Source organism: Neoarius graeffei, chromosome 20, assembly GCF_027579695.1.
Source record: "Neoarius graeffei isolate fNeoGra1 chromosome 20, fNeoGra1.pri, whole genome shotgun sequence".
NCBI lineage: Eukaryota > Metazoa > Chordata > Actinopteri > Siluriformes > Ariidae > Neoarius > Neoarius graeffei.
In genome coordinates, this window is record NC_083588.1 from 55,807,634 (window position 1) to 55,830,368 (window position 22,735).

General features: G+C 39.3%; 1 protein-coding gene across 2 annotated transcripts in view; it reads left to right on the forward strand.

The window, feature by feature from the left end:
- The window catches only part of mpp3a (MAGUK p55 scaffold protein 3a), a 52,297-nt gene that overhangs the window by 24,811 nt on the left and 4,751 nt on the right, over positions 1-22,735 (forward strand). For both annotated transcript variants that reach the window (XM_060902670.1, XM_060902671.1), the window contains exons 12-14: positions 3,119-3,160; positions 11,624-11,785; positions 18,889-18,969. In XM_060902670.1, coding sequence (XP_060758653.1) covers positions 3,119-3,160; positions 11,624-11,785; positions 18,889-18,969 — 285 coding nt within the window. The remainder of the gene's footprint in view (positions 1-3,118; positions 3,161-11,623; positions 11,786-18,888; positions 18,970-22,735) is intronic.

Genomic DNA, 22,735 nt, shown 5'->3' on the forward strand with positions numbered 1-22,735 from the left:
AACATTTTGGCGCAAAATTGCTTCCATACAATTCAGCTGTATATGTTTGAACCAGGGCGGCACGGTGGTGTAGTGGTTAGCGCTGTCGCCTCACAGCAAGAAGGTCCGGGTTCGAGCCCTGTGGCCGGCGAGGGCCTTTCTGTGCGGAGTTTGCATGTTCTCCCCGTGTCCGCGTGGGTTTCCTCCGGGTGCTCCGGTTTCCCCCACAGTCCAAAGACATGCAGGTTAGGTTAACTGGTGACTCTAAATTGAGCGTAGGTGTGAATGTGAGTGTGAATGGTTGTCTGTGTCTATGTGTCAGCCCTGTGATGACCTGGCGACTTGTCCAGGGTGTACCCCGCCTTTCGCCCGTAGTCAGCTGGGATAGGCTCCAGCTTGCCTGCGACCCTGTAGAAGGATAAAGCGGCTAGAGATAATGAGATGAGATGAGATGTTTGAACCAGAAATATGATCCCAGGGAGGAAGAAACAAACAGTGAAAGTGATTCCAGCGATCCAGGAAGCGATGAAATGCAGCCATTTTGCTGCTTACACCTTCAAAGTAATACCTTTGTAGGATTGGGGATGGTTAAAAGACATTCCCTTTGCAACATTCTGGCTTATTTTTTTACATCCAAATGCTTGAAACGGGGGCTTCTTCAGGGTTGTTTGCTTACAACAATTTAGTAACGATACACTACCGTTCAAAAGTTTGGGGTCACTTTGAAATGTCCTTATTTTTGAAAGAAAAGCACTGTTCTTTTCAATGAAGATCACTTTAAACTAATCAGAAATCCACTCTATACATTGCTAATGTGGTAAATGACTATTCTAGCTGCAAATGTCTGGTTTTTGGTGCAATATCTCCATAGGTGTATAGAGGCCCATTTCCAGCAACTCTCACTCCAGTGTTCTAATGGTACAATGTGTTTGCTCATTGCCTCAGAAGGCTAATGGATGATTAGAAAACCCTTGTACAATCATGTTAGCACAGCTGAAAACAGTTGAGCTCTTTAGAGAAGCTATAAAACTGACCTTCCTTTGAGCAGATTGAGTTTCTGGAGCATCACATTTGTGGGGTCGATTAAATGCTCAAAATGGCCAGAAAAATGTCTTGACTATATTTTCTATTCATTTTACAACCTATGGTGGTAAATAAAAGTGTGACTTTTCATGGAAAACACAAAATTGTCTGGGTGACCCCAAACTTTTGAACGGTAGTGTATATCCACTAGATCTCAGCCTCGGTAAGTCCAGTGGTGTGTAAGTTCTGTCAAAATCTTGGATTCTCTTGTGTACTGTAATTTGCACTTACAGTGATACTTGAACCTTGGAAAGAGGAAGATGGCAATGCCCAGGGAAGTTTTATTGTAAAAGAAAAACAATCTATATCCAGTATACAGGTGATGTTCGTCCTTCGGGGTCGAAGATGACCATGACTTCAGTTTGGCTGGTGGTGGTTGTGGGTCTGGAGGTGACTGATGAGGCTTTGAAGGTACACCCACATGTTCCACGTGCCAAGGTTGAGTACCTTCACTACCTTTTTGTTGTATTTCGACCTTCATGTGGGATCCCTGTCAGCCGCGGTGTGCTGGCCAGAGTAAAGTGAAGCAGGCTATGTTCTTTTTTAGCCCCATGGAGGTGAATCCTAAACAGGGCTGCTCAGATACCCAGGGGGCTGCTGAACTCCGCTGCTGCTTTATTCCAGCAGAGAGCGATGACCCTATGCCCTGGGCTACCTGTGTGCAGGTTCGTGACTACAGCTTCCAGTGTTTCCACACCTGCTGCTTCGCCAGTTGCCCATCGCCACAGGACTTGAATTTGAAGTCATGACTTGCGCGTGACTTGGATTAGAGTGAGGGAGAGTTGCGTAGCCGTCAGCCTCACTCTCTCATCCTGACCTAAATGGGTCCAGGTGCAAGACGGCTGGAGCTAGATTGGGCAACAGTGTTCTAGGTGTTGCACCGTGCCCTGATTGCGCTCCACAAACGCTTTGCTGGGTTGCCTTCCTGCCTGTTGAACCACCAGGTGGTGGTCTCCTCTGTGCAAGCTGCCGAGTCCAGTCTTCGGTCGTAACCCTGACCAGGGGGAGCAAGTGCTTCCTCAAGGCACCACCCCAAACTAATGGAGGGAAAGAGATGCCTTACTACCCTGTTGCGTGGCGGTCAAGGATGGGACATGCTTACTGCCCTAAACTATTCAGGCACAACTATGAACAAATAAATAATCAAATATGTCTTGTATGGATGTTATTTGTCGGTATAAAGGAGTTTATTTTTGGGCTTTGTTTGGCTTTAATGAATATACATATATTTTTGGGACATTTATGTGCAAAAATGCAAAATACATGGCAGTGTAGATGCAAATACTCTGTGATTTACTGAGTCTTACTTCAAGACCGGACAGTTCCTGGGCAAGTTCATACCACCGAAAGCAGGTATAAAATTTGATGAAACCCATTTCTGCCAATTGAAGATAAAGTAATGCGATCTCTGAGCTTTTCATAATGAGAAGATTTATTTATCAACACTATATTTAGGCTCTCAAAATAACCGGAAAGCTTCTTAAAAGGATTCGCAAAGTCGGTTTCATATTCAGAGCACGTTCTCACCTGTGATGCAGAAACAGCGTTTAAATAGAGCCTGGGAAAGAATTCTCATTATTACGCATTTCGTGAACAAAACATACCTTCATTTTGTATGCGATTTATAGATTTTTTTAGGAGACTCTACTTTTCAAATGACACAAAATGTAAATGTGATAATAGACTGCCGGGTAAAGAACAAAAAGAACAACAATCTACGCGACTCATCTGATGCAATCCTTTCATCAAGCTTGATATACAAAGTGCCATGAAGGATCAGTGCAGCTAATTGTACTGTATATCAATGTCATATCACGATGACTATTTGCCTGAACATTACATGTTGCATAAATATATACACCCTAGGGACATATGTTTACTGTGACGCTGCATATCTGCCGCCTGCATGTGTGTGTGTGTGTGTGTGTGTGTGTGTGCTTTCCTGCCTGCTGCTCCAGAGCTTGCTTCCATGCTGTCTCCCATCTCCTCACTCCTTCCTGTCCTCCTGTCTTCTTCCTGAGCTCACTCCCTTTCTCCCTGCTTGCTTTCCCTACAGAGGACTGTGACTGTGAGGGCTATTTCAATGGACACTACATAGGTGAGAGCCTGCATGCCTTCCTCAGCTGACTACCACACCCACACCCACCCACACCCACATGCGCGCACACACACCCGTGCTCATCTCTTCAGGGTGTAGTAGCAGATTAAAGCTTTCTGAAGCAAGCAGATGGAGAAACAGTGAAGCTCGGTGTGGAGTAAACAATATGAAGTTGTTCCTGAGGAAGAGGCTTTTTTTTAAATAATAGAAATACAGAGAAAGACAGAAAGCATTGTCACTTTTTTAATGTCTGCCATATTAGACCCTCATTCCGTGCAGGGTGTTAATGTGTGTTCTAATGTGAGCCTGATACACCGAGAGGTGTGAGATGAAGTATGAACATAGTGTGAGTAGTTTCAGAGCTTTCCCTTTTTTTTTTTTTTTTTTGCCCTCTCAGTAGGCAGTGAAACATTTATAATCTTGAATCCTTGATCCTGATTGGTCAGGAGGTGTTGATTCATTTTCGAGAACAGCAACACTGACAGTAGTTCCAGCTATAAATCACAGGTTTATATTAATACACATCATTTCTATAGCGATACAATGACTTTGAAAACATAATTTAAAAAAAAAGTGTTATTAGTTACCAAACAAAAACCTAACCCTCGAACACACTGATCTGGTGACGGTTTCTGTAAGGAGTCTCCAGTTTCAGCGCTTTGTAACACTTTTCCGCCATGAGAAAATCCTTATGGATGTTAAATTTACAATTTATAAATCTCCCAAGGTCACCTTCATGCCATATTTCCTTCTGTATGTATGTAGAATTCCACTGTTAAATCCCAGGCAATTTGCGCCCTCTAGTGGACAAAAGCGGAACTCCGCGCTCAAGTCCATGTCCAGTGCAGTATTTAATCCTTTAATACAGAAATTATTCAAAAACATGCAGAATGTTTAGAATTTTTAAAAAAAAATGAATTCAAATTGAACCTTTTTTTCTTCAAAATATCACTCATATTAAAAAGGAGATTGATTGTACTCCCGGTATGACAATGACACAATGACAAAAAATGACAAATATATGTTATAAGAATTACCAAAAAAAAAAAAAAAAGTTCTAGTATGTTTATAAAAATTGTTAATATTATGGATTGAAATATTTAATAGTGATGAGAAATGAGAGAAAAAAATGTTTTCTTTTATATAAAACATAAGATTATTGTTGCTATGCTGTTGCATGGTACAGTTGATTTTATTTATAATAATAATAATAATAATAATAATAATAATAATAATAATAATAATTATAACTTGATAGATACTGTGACTAAAGTCACAGTGAGTTGCGCTAGCTCTTACAAACCGGGATGTCTGGTCACCGTACCCTATAGATCCGGAACGGTAAGAGATAGAGAATGATGCTAAGTGAGGAAAAAAGCCCGTTTTTCATGGATCGTTCTGGTTCAGTGATCCGGATCAGCACCAAAAGTCATAGCAACGTAATTCAGCCCAGAGGTATTCTTCATGTGAAATTTGGTAATGATTGGTTGAAAACTGAGGGAGAAATAACATCCTAAAAAAGTAATAATAATAATAATAAAAGTAGAAACATCCTGAGTGAGAGTAATGATTTGCACCAGTGCTGCTAGAGCAAATTAATAATAATAATTTTTTGTCTTTTTTTACTTTTTAAGCTCAAATTAGGATAGGTTTGGTTAATTTTTTTGATATTTACATATTCAGATTTTTTTTCTTAACACAATTTCATGTTTTTATATACCTTTATTGTATATATCCAGCCAAATTTTAGACTATTAATGTATAACAGAGCAATAAAATTATTATTATTTTAAAAAATAATAAATCATAATAATAATCAAAATAATAATAATTTAAAAAGCAAAGGGATAAGTGCGTGGAACAAAAACACCTTTTATTTCATTTAGAATTTTGTGTAGAAAGTTTGTAGATGATATTTATTTTGCAGATGATATTGTGATCTGTCATGGGAACAGGGAGCAAGTGGAAGAAAACTTAGAGACATGGAGATATGCACTAGAGAGAACGGGAATGAAAGTCCGTAGGAGCGAGATGGAGTACATGTGCGTGAATGAGGGTGAGGACAGTGGACTGGTCCAGCTGCAGGGAATAGAGGTGGTTGAAGCAGACGAGGTCAACTGTACAAAACAATGGCGAGTGCAGACGAGAAGTGAAGAAGAGAGTGTAAGCAGGTTGGAATGGATGGAGGAGTGTCAGGAGTGATTTGTGTGAAAGGAAACGTGTACAAGACAGTAGTAAGAGCAGCGATGCTGTATGGTTTGGAGACAGCGGCACTGACGAAAAGACAGGAGGCTGAACTGGAAGTAGCAGACCTGAAGATGCTGAGATTCTCATTTGGAGTGACAAATTTGGACAAGATGAGAAAGAAGAATATTAGAGGGACAGGACATGTAGGACGGCTTGGAGACAAAGTGAAAGAGGCGAGATTGAGATGGTTTAGGAAAAGAATTCTAGAGATGGAGTTGCCAAGTAGAAGGAAAAGAGGAAGCGCAAAGATGAGATTTATGGATGTGGTGAAGGAGGACATGAGGATGGCTGGTCTGCTGTGGCGACCCCTAACAGGAAGAGCCAAAAGTAGAAGAATAAGAAGTGTAGAAAGTTTGTAAAGCTCTATGAAAGACAAACAGTAGAAATCAGCACTGTGGTTGATGTTAAATTACAGTGAAGGTCTCGAGTGATCAATTTAGAACGGATCAACCGCTTATATTTTTTTCCTTTAAATTGATTATCGATAAGTATGGACACTATGCACGTTACATATTAATAGTAAAGAGCTTGATTTTTTTTTTAGTACACACATAAAAGACAGGATCATATCTGTGATGGTTTTCAGTCATTGTGACCGTCTGGTTGGAGTAACTCAGGCACCTTATCATCAGGGTTCCATCATGTCTGACAGGAAGTCAGCATTCCTGACACTTCCTGTTGAACAAAAACCCAACTGAGGCTGCATTTGTGTCAGATTGAGGCATTAATCTCTTCTCCCTCTCCTTTTCTGAGTCCTTTCTCATCCTTTCTCCATCCTCCTGCCTCTCTTTGCTTTGGCTCGTGACCTTTGCTCTCTGATCCCTCACTGCCCAAGCTGCTGGCCTGCAATCAGCCGACTGGCTCGCACGACTGGCTGCTCGTTCACTCACTGCTCAAAGTGTGTTCAATGGCTGATACACTCTGCCCTTTACAACTGACCCCAGGTCAGGATTACAAAGAAGAGACTAGACAAGGTGATTTGGGGTTAAGCACAGAAAAAAAAAAAAAAAGTATAATAAATCAGGATAACCCTCATGTTCTGTTCATGACAGCAAAAAATTGTAGCTTCTGATTTTAGAATAATCCAGAAAATGAATCTATTGTTGGATGATTGTTTAATATTGTTTTAACATCCAGACAACCTAGAAGCAACTCTACACCTACACCCTGTCTATAAATATAATTATTCTATTCACATTAGGGCTGCCTGTGATGACCTGGCGACTTGTCCAGGGTGTACCCCGCCTTTCGCCCGTAGTCAGCTGGGATAGGCTCCAGCTCGCCTGCGACCCTGTAGAAGGATAAAGCGGCTAGAGATAATGAGATGAGATGAGACATTAGGTCTGCGTACAGTACCTATACGTAACATCAGGTACAGGTACCAGTACAGAGGTTTAGGTACAGGTCCGGACCTGTACCTGAACAATTTGACAAATTCTTCTGAACTTCTTTAATAATGACAGAAGCATTAATAAACTGTTGACAACTTGTCAATATCTTTATTCAAAGAAAACCGAACATAACTAGGTTTCCTACCTCACTTCTCAGTCACCCTCTCAGTCTCACACTTAGTTAACTTGGGACAAAAAGTCATAAGTTGTCTCACAGCGAGAAGTGACTACACTAGAGTACTACAGACTACGCGCAGTCCGCGGCCTTTAACTTACGCGGCAAAATTACACAAAGCAGCAAAGGCTGCCAATGCCAGCAAAGGAAAGATGGCTGACCTGCTTTTGAGTCTTTTTGACCAATCAGAACGCTGGATCAGCCAAGCTCTCGCAATGTCTCGTGAGACTGTGGTGAGAGGATCTCAAATCAAAGATGGCTCTGATTTCAAGTTTCAGCGTGTCTTTTCCAGTGCTAAATTTTCGTCTTTGTGGTAGGATTTACGCATCTTCAGTCACAAAATAAGCAGATACTTGGTGTAAATTTATATCGGTACAGTACCGGTACTTCATGATCTGGTATTTTGGACCTGTACCGAATCGATTTTCACGGTACAGTACTGGTACACAGTACCGGTACGCAGCCCTAATTCACATTCACTGGATATGAGCAATTGTGTGCTCTGATTGGCGACTCTACTACTAGGATATCAACTCATATACCATGAGTAGAGAAAAACAAAATGGTGAAACGTGTTGCTGAACCAACCGAGGACGAAATAAAAACTACTCGAAAACAAAGCTCTGAAAAATACAAAAAAGCAACAAAATATCGAATGAAAGTATTTGATGTTAAGAACGTATCTTTTTCTATTTTTCAAGAATTATCATCATCATCATCATCATCACATTTTTCACAAATTGGTCCTGTCATGTAACTGTTTTTTTTTACATTCTAAGCGGAAATGATTTTGTCGGACGTTTTGTATAAAGTTTTTATCAAATTTGCAAAAAAAAAAAAAAAATTCTTCGTTTCTCAAAATCCAGTGAATGTGGATAGAATAAAACACTTATTCCACTCAATCTTGTTGTATATGGCTTATAGCCGACTCAGCTATCAGCTCGTCCGACTCGATTGAGTGGAATAACTGTTAAATATCTCCTGATGTCGCAAATACCTATCCGACTAGCTAATTACTAATAAACTAATTTGCATTTGTCACAGACACAAGTGGAATTTTAATGTCTCGTTTTGTATTCTCATGAACTTATATAACATCAAACAAATCCGTCAAACAGTCTAAATTCAGCTTATCATGCCATCCTGTCTAATTTCTGTAACATAAGTCTTTTTTTGTTGTTTTAATTCTGAAATCATAAACTGAATCTAAATAATCATATTATTATTAACACAGTTTATTAAACATAAGGTTTCCGTTTAAGTACGTTTTTCCCCCCTAAGAGCGTAGTAAGAGAAATCAAAAACTTAATCTGAAAATATTAATCCGTATCATCAGGATCCAATCATGCAAGTAGAGATGTTTTTAAAAGTCATCTTTTTTTTGGTTCAAGGGTATTATAAAATGTATCTGATATCTATTCTTCAGCTCATTGAAATTTTATATAGTCAACTACTTATGACAAGGTTCGAGGACTGAGTTAGATTTTAGTGACATATAGGGTAAAAAATCAATTTGTGATATATGGACTGAAAATATATCAGTATAGGGTCAAATTTTCTCAGGAATCTGAAAATGACATCATTTATGCAAAATCTTTAATAGTCGATTGGGTCGATTGACTTCATCATTCAATGGTCATGACAATACTTGAAAAATTGGTAAAAACGGATGTGAAATTTTGTCGTAAAAGAAACTTGATCTCATTTCAGAAAAGATTTTTGACCAAAATAATGTAAACTGGTTGTAGTCCATATAAATGGGTATAATTGATTACATTTTGGTAACTCTACATTCAAAATTGAATGAATGCAAGTTTTTTTTTTTACAACAGTGTGTATTTTTTTCACGAACTGAAAATTGATAGGGGTAGGGTTAGTAAAAGTACTAATTTTACTTATCTGGTGTTAGAATTAACTTATGTATTGGGTACTGTCTTATTCCCAACAAAATTACAAAGAGATTGATGTATAATACATGCAGGTTTATCATTATATAAACTCAACAGGAAGAATGAAAAGCCAAATCCTTACCCAGAAGCTCAAAATTCCTAAAAATTTTGTCACATGACGTTCGTTGATGAAACCGGCTGGTATGACATCATTACTTGCTGCAGCCACTGAAACTGATACTTATTTAAAAGAACACAACATAAACTCTTATTCTAAGGTTAATAGATAGCAAGTTTATCACTATTTTGCAAACTGCAACAGGATTAATGTGGATGTTCAAAATATTTTGTCACCAAAAATAGGTCATTTTCGCCTACTTTTTAGTTAAAATCATGCAAAAAGTCAAGTAAGGGCTGATCATACAGCTTTTTAGGTGTCATATTCTGAAACTACAGCATTTTTTCTATAAGGAAAACATAAAACATTGCATATAGGGCCTTTATTTATTCAACAATATTTTTTTCACACCGATGTCACAAAAATCTAACTCAAAGTTTCAACCTTGTCCTATATAAATCTATATAATCATGGTTAGATAAAAAAAAAGTACCTTGGTAAGTACATTGATTAGTACCTAGAATTTTTTGAACATTGGAACTGTTTTGAAACCATTAATTGAACCCTTGAGGGATTTAATTTATCTGCACTATATAATCAGGATCCAGGCAAACTAATTTCAAATCCAAAACATATTTATAAAACTACTTACTTTAATTTAAAATATATATATATATTATTTATAAAGTTCAGGGGTAATTTATAAGCTTATTCATTAGTTATTATGTTTTTTTTTAATAAATTACACTGAAATGTTAACCATCCAACTATCCCTTGAGAAACCTTTTATTCTAAGAATGTAAAACCAACCAACAAACAAAAAAATATATCTGTATCTATGTAATCATGATCTAATCATTCAATCCTACACTACGTTCACACTGCAAGGCTTAATGCTCAATTCCGATTTTTTTGTGAAATCCGATTTTTTGTGAGGTCGTTCACATTAACAAATATATGCGACTTGTATGTGATCCTCAGTATGAACGAAAAGCGACCTAAAAGTGTTCCGCATGCGCATTGCAGGATACGACGACGTCACACGCAGTGAGCATGGCCAGTGTTTACGGAAGTAAAACCGCCCGGTTGCGGTATGACCCATCCAATCTAGCTTGAATAGCTGCATCGCCCCAAATGGAAATCAGCTCCCTAACCTCTGCGTCCTTCCATTGAGAAGATTCAGAACCTTCACAGCCCGAAGCGTCCCTCGCATTGATGTCATGCGCAGGGGCGCAGATACGTTTTTTGAACTGGGGGGGACAAAAAACTGGGGGGGGGGACAAAGCTGCCAGCAAACCAACCCCGATATGCCTGTCAAACTTGTTGTTAGTAACCATAGCAACCAAGCTCGAGCTCGCAACCTGTGCAGCCTGCGCAGCTCAACCAACCGAATATCAGTCTTTGTTTTGTTTTATGTGAGTTGTTGCAACTATGTATGTACTGCTGTGCACCTCAATAAACCGAATGGTAATTAGTCTTTTGATTTTTCCGTGAGGTTTGCCTTATGCAAAGAAAGACAGCATAGACGTTTTTTCCTCCCTATAAGTAGGGGGGGACCGAACGAGGTGAATTTAAATATGACTCGTCCCACCCTCTATCTGCGCCCGTGATTATGCGCCATGTTGTTGTAACTTTTTTGAGAGACCCGCCGCCTACTTCAGCGCAGAATAGTGACGTTTGTGGCTTGTTGATGACGTGTAAGTCGGATGAATGCGACCTGGCGGTTCAGACTGAAGTCGCATATGAAAAGAGCGGATAGGAATCGGAATTAGCACCACATATCCAAACGGCCTGGGTCGGATTTGAAAAAATCGGATCTGTGTCGTTCATATTGTCAATAAAAGATCGGATACAGGTCACATATGGGCGAAAAGATCGGATTTGAGTCACTTCAGCCTGCAGTGTGAACGTAGCCCTAGTTCATAATTTGTAGTTCATGTTTTTAAAATATAAAAAATATTAAAAATAAAATATGTAATGTACATTCCATTCATCTCAGTTTATAGCTATATAAGCAGTATTTCTGGAAATAGCCACACAGTATATAATGGTGCATTTATGTCCATCGATAGACTGAAAAAAGTTCATTTTGACTTGAACACAACATCAGGGTTACTGTTGAAGGCATCGGAGTAATTTGGGAAGCAGTCAAAGCTCAAGTAAGAGAAAGAGAACTGACCCAGGGTTGGTAGTTCAGGGCGGAGTGTGTGCTGTTGCCAAGTGTTTAGTGGTCTAATACGCGTTGTAGTCTCTTCGAAGTGTAAAGCGATGGCGCCCTCCTGTGGCCAGGTGTTTTCCTGGGACTTTTATACAGGTACAGTCCCTGTTCATTCCACTCAGGTGCCCTATTAACCCTTTACACCAACACACTCATTTCTTCTGTTCTAACTAACAGCAGGACTGTCAGCTCAGTTTCCACTGAGACTTTGCTAAGCTAATGTGTTTATAATGATCGAAAATGATTGCCATCTCTAAATATATGGAATGACTAGCGTTAATGAAAAAAAAAGTACATTAAAAATGACTGAAAGTGATGAAATGGATATTTCTTCATATACATTCCAGTCTTATTATGTGAACAGGAAGTTATACAAAGGCCATATTTGATACCCCGGTTTATATCAGGAATTGTTCTTCTCTCAGCTGGTTTGCGAAGGAGTTTCCGTCTGAGCCGAAAAGATCGACAGAGCTCGTCAGGGGAGGCCAACGCATCCGACCCCGCCGAGCCTGAGCTGCTCACTTATGAAGAAGTGACACGATACCAACAACGGCCCAATGAGAGACCTCGGCTAGTGGTGCTCATCGGTAAGACAACAAATTATGCCACTTTTATCACAATGAGAAGCCTCAATCCAGAGGGAAATCACCAGTTTATCAGAATTATTAAAAGCTTAAAAGCTTAAGCACCTGTTTACAGAGATCAGTATACAGTATCTAAGACAAACCCTTGGTTATTATACTGAATAAACAAATCTACAGCTCGGCCTAAAAATACAAACAGTATCATGGAAAAGCCTTAGACACATGAAAATAAATGGTGTAGAGCAGGGCTTTTCAAAGTGTGGGGCGCGCCTCCCCTGGGGGCGCCAGAGTTCTTCAGGGGGGGCGCAACGTGAGGAAAAATAAACCAGAATAAGTTACTATTGCGGACATTTAGCGAACTTCAGCTAGCCTTTGCCAGAGACAAAATGGATCGATTTTTAGGACCTAAAGCTCCAGTGAGTGAGGAGACAGAGTCTGGGCCAAGCAAAAAAAGAAGGAAGTATGACCACGATTATTTAAAGTTTGGATTTTCATGGACTGGATCTGAAGATGCTCCATTGCCACAGTGTGTTGTCTGCCAAGAGGTGCTCGCTAACAATGCTATGAGATGTTTAAAATGTGTAAAACAAGATGTTTTAAAAAGCACAGATGTTTAAAATGTAAAAAAAAAAAAAAAGGTTTTAAAAAAGCTCATGTTTTAAATGTGTAAAAAAAAGATGTTTTCCAAAAGCACAGATGTTTAAAATGTCTCATCTCATCTCATCTCATTATCTCTAGCCGCTTTATCCTGTTCTACAGGGTCGCAGGCAAGCTGGAGCCTATCCCAGCTGACTACGGGCGAAAGGCGGGGTACACCCTGGACAAGTCGCCAGGTCATCACAGGGCCGACACATAGACACAGACAACCATTCACACTCACATTCACACCTACGGTCAATTTAGAGTCACCAGTTAACCTAACCTGCATGTCTTTGGACTGTGGGGGAAACCGGAGCACCCGGAGGAAACCCACACGGACACGGGGAGAACATGCAAACTCCACACAGAAAGGCCCTCGCCGGCCACGGGGCTCGAACCCAGGACCTTCTTGCTGTGAGGCGACAGCGCTAACCACTACACCACCATGCCGCCCTGTTTAAAATGTGTAAAAGAAAAAAAAATGTGTACAACAACCATTTTTTCAAATACGAATGGAACATTAAGTATAGCAACAACAAAAATTGTAAGGGGCACTGTTGTTTATTTGCTCTCTGGGGGGGGGCTGACTCTCCCACACTTTGAAAACCCCTGCTGTAGAGCAAAGACACCTTCAAAAATAATGAAACAATGTTTCTATGTAAAACAAATACTATAAAGAGTAGTAAACAGCAATAAATGAAACAAAGTCAATGTTTGGTATGACGACCCGTTGCTTTCAAATAATAGTCATCTCAGGTAGAACTAGTATGGAATCAATTTTGTGCCAAAATGTTCATACAATACTTTTGAAATATCAAAGAAAAACGACAAATCAAAATACAAAAAAAAAAAAGTCAATTTTTTTAGACTGGCAAACAAAGCATTCGTGCAATCGTGCAAACTATCAGTCTATTACTCTTCAGAAACCTTTTATTTTTGTTCCGCGTCTTTCTCAGTTTTGTTTGACGTAATTTATTTTGGTTGCGATTCCAGCTTTCTCGTTTGCGCTCCCTGACTTTTTGCTTGCAGTTTTGGCCCAAACTTCCCGTGTGGGTGGGCTGTCCAGGAATGCATTCCCATTGGCTAACTTGTGTTTGACTGACAGCTACGCTCAGCCATTCCCTACTCGGATTCTGGCGGACTGTTTGACGAGTGACCGATCCATTGACGGTAAACAAGGATCGAGTGGACTTCAGTGACGACTATGATATTGAATTAATTCAACAAAGTGTAAGTGCGGGAGAAATGTGTTGTATGTGTTGCAGTAGTACACATTATGCAGGTGTTTCGTGGCAAGTCAAATGTTAGCCTTAGCTCCACTACCCAATATAATAGCTGTCTTGCTAACGTTAAACACACCTGTATAATGTGCACTACTGCAACACATACAACACATTTGTCCCGTACTTACACTTTGTTGAATTAATTCAATATCATAGTTGCCACTGAAGTCCACTTGATCCTTGTTTACCGTCAATGGATCGGTCACTCGTCAAACAGTCTGCCAGAATCCGAGTAGGAAATGGCCGCAACAGCCTCCGGGGGAATCGCTGAGCGTAGCTGTCAGTCAAACACAAGTTATCCAATGGGAATGCATTCCTGGACAGCCCACCCACACGGGAAGTTTGTGCCAAAACTGCAAGCAAAAAGTCAGGGAGCGCAAACGAGAAAGCTGGAATCGCAACCAAAATAAATTACGTCAAACAAAACTGAGAAAGACGTGGAACAAAAATAAAAGGTTTCTGAAGAGTAATAGACTGATATTTTGCACGATTACACAAATAATTTGTTTGCCAGTCTAAAAAAATTGACTTTTTTTTTTGTATTTTGATTTGTCGTTTTTGTTTGATATTTCAAAAGTATTGTATGAACATTTTGGCACAAAATTGATTCCATAGAACTAGAAGGGCATTCGGTAGAGTTCATACCTCCACCAAGCCACATACAGTGGTGCTTGAAAGTTTGTGAACCCTTTAGAATTTTCTATATTTCTGCATAAATATGACCTAAAACATCATCAGATTTTCACACAAGTCCTAAAAGTAGATAAAGAGAACCCAGTTAAACAAATGAGACAAATATATTATACTTGGTCATTTATTTATGGAGGAAAATGATCCAATATTACAATTCTGTGAGTGGCAAAAGTATGTGAACCTTTGCTTTCAGTATCTGGTGTGACTCGCTTGTGCAGCAATAACTGCAACTAAACTTTTCCAGTAACTGTTGATCAGTCCTGCACACCGGCTTGGAGGAATTTTAGCCCATTCCTCCGTACAGAACAGCTTCAACTCTGGGATGTTGGTGGGTTTCCTCACATGAGCTGCTCGCTTCAGGTCCTTCCACAACATTTCGATTGGATTAAGTTCAGGACTTTGACTTGGCCATTCCAAAACATGAACTTTATTCTTCTTTAACAATTCTTTGGTAGAACGACTTGCGTGCTTAGGGTCATTGTCTTGCTGCATGACCCACCTTCTCTTGAGATTCAGTTCATGGACAGATGTCCTGACATTTTCCTTTAGAATTCACTGGTATAATTCAGAATTCATTGTTCCATCAATGATGGCAAGCCGTCCTGGCCCAGATGCAGCAAAACAGGCCCAAACCATGATACTACCACCACCATGTTTCACAGATGGGATAAGGTTCTTATGCTGGAATGCAGTGTTTTCCTTTCTCCAAACATAATGCTTCTCATTTAAACCAAAAAATTCAATTTTGGTCTCATCTGTCCACAAAACATTTTTCCAATAGCCTTCTGGCTTGTCCACATGATCTTTAGCAAACTGCAGACGAGCAGCAATGCTCTTTTTGGAGAGCAGTGGCTTTCTCCTTGCAACCCTGCCATGCACACCATTGTTGTTCAGTGTTCTCCTGATGGTGGACTCATGAACATTAACATTAGCCAATGTGAGAGAAGCCTTCAGTTGCTTAGAAGTTACCCTGGGGTCCTTTGTGACCTCGCTGACTATTACACGCCTTGCTCTTGGAGTGATCTTTGTTGGTCGACCACTCCTGGGGAGGGTAACAATGGTCTTGAATTTCCTCCATTTGTACACAATCTGTCTGACTGTGGATTGGTGGAGTCCAAACTCTTTAGAGATGGTTTTGTTACCTTTTCCAGCCTGATGAGCATCAACGACGCTTTTTCTGAGGTCCTCAGAAATCTTCATTGTTTGTGCCATGATACACTTCCACAAACATGTGTTGTGAAGATCAGACTTTGATAGATCCCTGTTCTTTAAATAAAACAGGGTGCCCACTCACACCTGATTGTCATCCCATTGACTGAAAACACCTGACTCTAATTTCACCTTCAAATTAACTGCTAATCCTAGAGGTTCACATACTTTTGCCACTCAAAGATCTATAATATTGGATCATTTTCCTCAATAAATAAATGACCAAGTATAATATTTTTGCCTCATTTGTTTAACTGGGTTCTCTTTATCTACTTTTAGGACTTGTGTGAAAATCTGATGACGTTTTAGGTCATATTTATGCAGAAATATAGAACATTCTAAAGGGTTCACAAACTTTCAAGCACCACTGTATTATCAACATCAAAATCAAATCACTTGAACCTTGGATGATACTAAAGTCGTCCACCAAATTTTATCCAAATCCATTCACTACTTTTTGAGTCATATTGGGAAGTGACAAAGAATATCCTGGATCCACATACATATCCGGATATGCATCAAAATCTAATCAATTGTTCCTTGGTCCATGGCTCACCTTTCCACCAAATTTCATCCAAATCCATTCACTACTTTTTGAGTTACATTGGGAACAAACAAACAAACAAACAAACAAACAAACAAACAAACAAACAAACAAACAAACAAACAAACAACCTGAGGTGAAAACATAACCTCCTCCAACAAAGCTGGTGAAGGTGATTAGTGCAGTTTAATTATAATATTATAAGGAAATGAGCTGTAGGTTTTACTGAGCATCTTACACAACCAGCTTCAGTTCTTCTGGAAACTTTGTCACATTTGCCTCTTATTTTTGCAGCAAAACGCAGCAGCCTTCATTATGGATTTTTTTTTTTTTTTGCTTGAAAAGTGTCTCTTATGTAATATACTGTTTGTTTGTTTTTAATCATTTCATTTTGCGCTGGAAAACTACACTCGCTGGCCACTTTATTAAGAACACCCATCCACCTGCTGTTTGATGCAGTTCTCTAATCAGCCGATCCCTTGACAGCAGCACGATGCATTAGATCATTCAGATACAAATCAAGTGCTTCAGCTAATTAATGTTCACTTCATTCAAACATCAGAATGGGAAAAATTGTGATCTCAAAGTGTGACTTTCTTTCACTGTGGCATGGGTGTTGGTTTGAGCCAGATGGACTGGTTTGAGTATTTCAGAAACTGCTGATCTCCTCGGGTTTTCACACGCAACAGTCTCTAGAATTTACACAGAATGGTGCGAAAAAAAAAAAAAACATTGAGTGAGTGAGCGACAGTTCTATGGGTGGAAACAAATGCCTTGTTGATAAGAGAGGTCAGAGGAAAATGGACAGATTGGTTCAAGCTTTTTTGCTAGGAAGGATATAGCAACTCATAGCAACTCTTTACAACTGTGGTGAGCAGAAAAGCATCTCAGCATGCAACAGCAGAACACATTGGGTTCCACTCCTGCAGCCAAGAACAGGAATCTTAGAATCAAGAACAAATTCCTATTAAAGTGGCCGGTGAGTGTAATGTTGAAAATCTAGAATGTATTTTGTACTGATTCAATGATGTAGAAGTCATAAAATAAAAATCTATAACAAAGCTTGGATAAAAAAGTGCCTAAGACTTTTGCACTGTACTGTATATTGAAATAACAATATAATGGAATAATGAGGCGGCACGGTGGTGTCGTGGTTAGCGCTGTCACCTCACAGCAAGAAGGTCCGGGTTCGAGCCCCGGGGCCGGCGAGGGCCTTTCTGTGTGGAGTTTGCATGTTCTCCCCGTGTCCGTGTGGGTTTCCTCCGGGTGCTCCGGTTTCCCCCACAGTCCAAAGACATGCAGGTTAGGTTAACTGGTGACTCTAAATTGACCGTAGGTGTGAATGTGAGTGTGAATGGTTGTCTGTGTCTATGTGTCAGCCCTGTGATGACCTGGCGACTTGTCCAGGGTGTACCCCGCCTTTCTCCCGTAGTCAGCTGGGATAGGCTCCAGCTTGACTGCGACCCTGTAGAACAGGATAAAGCGGCTAGAGATAATAAGATGAGATGGAATGATGAATTATGAAGCAGACATAGCAACCGAGTTAAAATAATGTAATATCCTGAAATCATAAGTTGTTAGGTAAAAAAAAAAAAAAAAACTTTCGAGAGTGCTTTTCAAAATGCTCGAAGACGCTTTACCAGTTAAAACAAAGTTAAGGCAGGTTAAAACAATAGAATAAACAAGAAATAAATACAATATAAATAAAATACAACAATAAATACGTTTATAAAATATTGACAGTGCTCCTTAACATTTTTTGTACGCTGAAGATTGGTGGTGGTAGCACAGCTGCGGTTTCATTTTTGAGTCACTTTACTCAATACATCTTACGGAGATCTAGCAGATGTTATGAACTTGCACGTTTTTTTTAAATTAATTCATTTTTTCAAGCTGCCTTTATTTTAATCCAGAGATGGAGGCGCTTTTTTTTTTTTTTTTGTACTGGTGATTGTCCACATGCGCAGATTAACAGCATACATGCACCGAATCACCTCATGACTGAGCTACAATCCTGGGGTCTTTATACTGTATGATCTCATCTCATCTCATTATCTCAAGCCGCTTTATCCTTCTACAGGGTCGCAGGCAAGCTGGAGCCTATCCCAGCTGACTACGGGCGAAAGGCGGGGTACACCCTGGACAAGTCGCCAGGTCATCACAGGGCTGACACATAGACACAGACGACCATTCACACTCACATTCACACCTACGGTCAATTTAGAGTCACCAGTTAACCTAATCTGCATGTCTTTGGACTGTGGGGGAAACCGGAGCACCCGGAGGAAACCCACGCGGACACGGGGAGAACATGCAAACTCCACACAGAAAGGCCCTCGCCGGCCACGGGGCTCAAACCCAGGACCTTCTTGCTGTGAGGCGACAGCGCTAACCACTACACCACCGTGCCGCCTATACTGTATGATTTCTTTCACTAACCTCTTTAATCTGATTTAGCTGTTTACATTACGGCATACTGTCGAACCTTCAATTCGATAATCTGCTTTACAAACCATGAATACTGATTCAGAGTCTGTATAGAAGCAAAAATGTATAAAATAGTTTTTTTTTTAATGCGAGCCGCACACTAAGTCTGTTGTAGTTTTTTAACTCTCACAAAAACTTTTGGCTCATTATTTGTTTTGCAATGAACATAAGTCTTAGCGTGAATATAAATTCACAGCTCTCGATGGAGAGATAGAGTTTGGTGTGCAGAGCTGGTGTTTTTGTGCCCGCAGGGTCTCTCGGAGCACGAATTAATGAGCTGAAGCAGAAAGTAATAGCAGAAAACCCCCATCGCTATGCTGTGGCTGTACCCCGTGAGTTCCTTCACATCATCATCATTACACACACACACACTCATGCTATATGGCACTTATTACTGTGTAGGGACACAATTTAAAGTGTTAACAATGAAATTTATCAAATGTTAATAAAATATACACTTGATGTGACTTGTATTGTATTTAGCGGAAAGTCATATCCACTAATTAATGCTGTTCATACTGGATTTAGTTTAGTGAGAAATTTTAAAAACAAATCTTCAGCACCATTTATAAAATAATAAAATGCTTCTATAATCTGTTTTACAGAATGGCCTTTTAATAAGTCTTCTTCATGTTTTGATGTTACAGTACAGCATGTACTGTAGTACGTTATATTATACAGACACGAGTGTTTTACTGGGAAATACACCACTCGTATTTTTCATACGAGCTCCATCTGGGACATGGAGAACTAAAACCGTGACATAAATATATGTTATTTACCAGCTGGGAGGTCCGTATGGTGAAATACCTTGACCGAAGTCTTGAAAGTACTGAGCGAGGTCCTCTGGGCCGAGGTCGGTATTCAAGGCCGAGGTCACGGTATTTCACCATACGGACCGACCTTAAGCTGGTAAATAATATATTTATTTTTTTCTTTACCAAATTCTAACAGAAAACGAGAGCGGCCGAAAGGGAAAACCGAGCCGAGCTGCCATTTTGAATCCTCATTCACGGCTGTAATGCGAATGGCTTCCTCCTCGGTATACAAGTGCACTTCCATGGCAGGAAAAAAACTACATTTTGCCACCTATGTAGTCCCCTATTTATACAAAATTGAGTCATTCAGGATTCAGCCATGTTTTTGCTCGGCGTTAGCAACAGTTAGAGGTTTTTAGCTTTCTCCTGAAATGTTTTCTTTTATTTCTTCTTCCTCAGGGTAGTAAAACCTGCTTGCGCTGTGAAGACTGTCGTTATCGCTATCCATGCTGTAAAATTAATGCTATTCTCCTGAGAAATGCTGGCAAAAATTTACAAGATTTTTGATAATCTTATAAATAAATCTTATAAAAAAAAGATAAATGTTGACAAAAAATTCTACTATGTTTGTTGTTGTTGTTGTGAACGAGCGAGTCGCCAGAGGTCTGTACCATAGGATACGGACCCGCTCGCCAGCCAATCAGAGTGCAGGATTTGATGGAAACCGCACCGCGAAAAAAAAATAAATCTCGATATGTCACTCGTGAAGAAATCAATGAATTGTTTTGATAAATTTGGGGACTTTTTGCTTGTGAATGTGTTGATATAATAAAAAGAAAATCACACATTGGCTTGAAGATATGAAGTTTCTCTTCTCGTGTTGAAAAACTCGCATTTTTCATACAAAATACATCACGGATTTGAGTGACATATTTAAGTTATTTCTCAAAATCAAGTTGTACATAAGCTGATAGCAAGTTGGCTCTAAGCCGTCTATGACGAGATTCTCGTAGTCGGCGTGACGTCACGAACACATGACAACAGGCGCCATATTTGACTAGGTGAAAACATGTTTTACCCAACTTTGTTAGTGTTCAGTGTTTTAGTAAGATTTTAGTAAGATTTTGTTAGTTTTAGCTTAATATACTCGTAGAATGTCCTACCAGTATCAAGATAGTTTAGCTGCTGAGGATCTAGCTCGTTATAAATTGAAAATCAGTGTTGTTGGACTGGACTTATGTCCGTACAAGCAAGGGTGGGACAGGTGTCAAAACAATGGTAACTTATGGGTTTTTGCAGACAGATTTATATTATGAAGCGTCAGCAAGTTTTCAGAATGTTTATTGTGGCAAATTCACCTATTACTGCTCATTTGTCGGCAATTAACTCATACAATAACAGAGCTGTTACTATCACTAAAAACTCATGTCTATTATAAATTCTTTTCTTCACTTACCATTGATGAAGTGCACTGTAAAAAAAGAATAGTTGAGAATACTTGAAATTTCAAGGCAACCGTCTGCATTAGGAATTTTATGTTTTGCCAACGATGTGCCCATGATAATCCAAACTATGATAACACTGTTATCTTTATTAAGAATTCTTAATTAAGTCAATTTTCATTTCCTCATTCTGCCAACATAGATTTCTCTTTTTGCTGAACAGTGGCATTCACAGTAGTACAAAAAGGCAATCACAATTTTTTTTTAGATATTTTTTGGGGTTTTTTCACCTTTATTTGGATAGGACAGTGTAGAGACAGGAAATAAGCAGGAGAGAGAGACAGGGAGGGATCAGGAAATGACCTCTGGTTGGAATCAAACCCAGGTCCCCAGATTTATGGTATGGCGCCTTATCCACCTGAGCCACGACAACATGAATGTCAACTGGAGAGAGAACCACATTGCCCAGCCCTTGCATTTGGGAGAGGAAACCCCGTGTCTTGGTCATTAAGAGCATGCGCTGAATAAACACCTGTGGCAATTATGTATTTTCGATTCAGATTATTCACTATTGTATATTTACACATCATTGAGGTGCACCCTATCAGTTTGATGTGGACTTTTCTGTTCGTTAATAATTATTCATATTTTCTTGTCCATTCAATTGTGAATATGGAATTACTTGAACAAAGCGTAATTCTATTTTTTACAGTGCACCTGTTTACAGCCCTCAACCATTTTTCTCTCCTTTTACCCGAGAATGGTATCATATGAAACTTTAAACCTTCATTTTTTATTGAATTGGCTGTACAGCCTGCTACACAACACCCTTTAGGCATGCTAATAGCATAAAAAAAAACTCTCAAATTTGAACTAAATTGCTACAATACACAAACAGGCTTCTACCTCCCTTTCACCTAAACCAATATGGCGGCTGGGTTGTCATGGAAGTCACATGACCAGTGACCCGGATGTCCGACTTCGAGAATCAAGTGGAATAACGGTTTTATTTGGTCCACATTTACTGGATTTTGAGAAACGGAGCTTTTTTATTTTTTGCAAATTTGATAAATGAAAACTTTATACAAAACGTCCAACAAAATCATTTCCGCTTAGAATATAAACAAACCAGCGAAATGACAGGAGCAATTTGTGGAAAATGCTATAATACTAATAATTCTTGGAAAATAGAAAAAGATACGTTCTTACCATCAAATACTTTTATTCCATATTTTGTTGCCTTTTTTGGGTTCTGTTTTTGAGTTTTTATTTCATCCTCGGTTGGTTCAGCAACACGTTCCGCCATGTTGTTTTTCTCTACTCATGGTATATGAGCTGATATCCTAGTAGTAGAGTAGCCAATCAGAGCGTGCGATTGCTCATATCCAGTGAATGTACTGTAGGTAGAATATTTCCTGATATTTCACTCTGATGATGTCACTCCCAGTGTTTTCCTGCTAAATAGACACTCGCTGTCAAAATGGCGAACCGGTTCAAAATTAAAATTCTTTTGATTAACTTGTGTAATTTTTGTTGTTGTTGATGTGTCCATATAATATAAACAGCGTTACACAGTGGTACGAAGATATGAAGTTTATCTTAAAATATTTTCACTCGGTCGCTTCGCTCACTCATGATATCTATGTTCACCACTCAATGATAAACTTCATGTCTTCGTGCCACCACGTAATATCCTCTGTATATATTGTCCATAGAGATGTCATACCATTATTCATGCTTTGGTACACTGATGTATCGTTTTACATCATATTTTGAAATACGTAGGTTGAAATAACCTGCCATATTGTATTTATGACATCATTTTATTCACAGAATGTCTGGAATCAATCATTTATCTGAAGGTAAAAGGTTTGAAATCATCAGTGATCTATAATTCA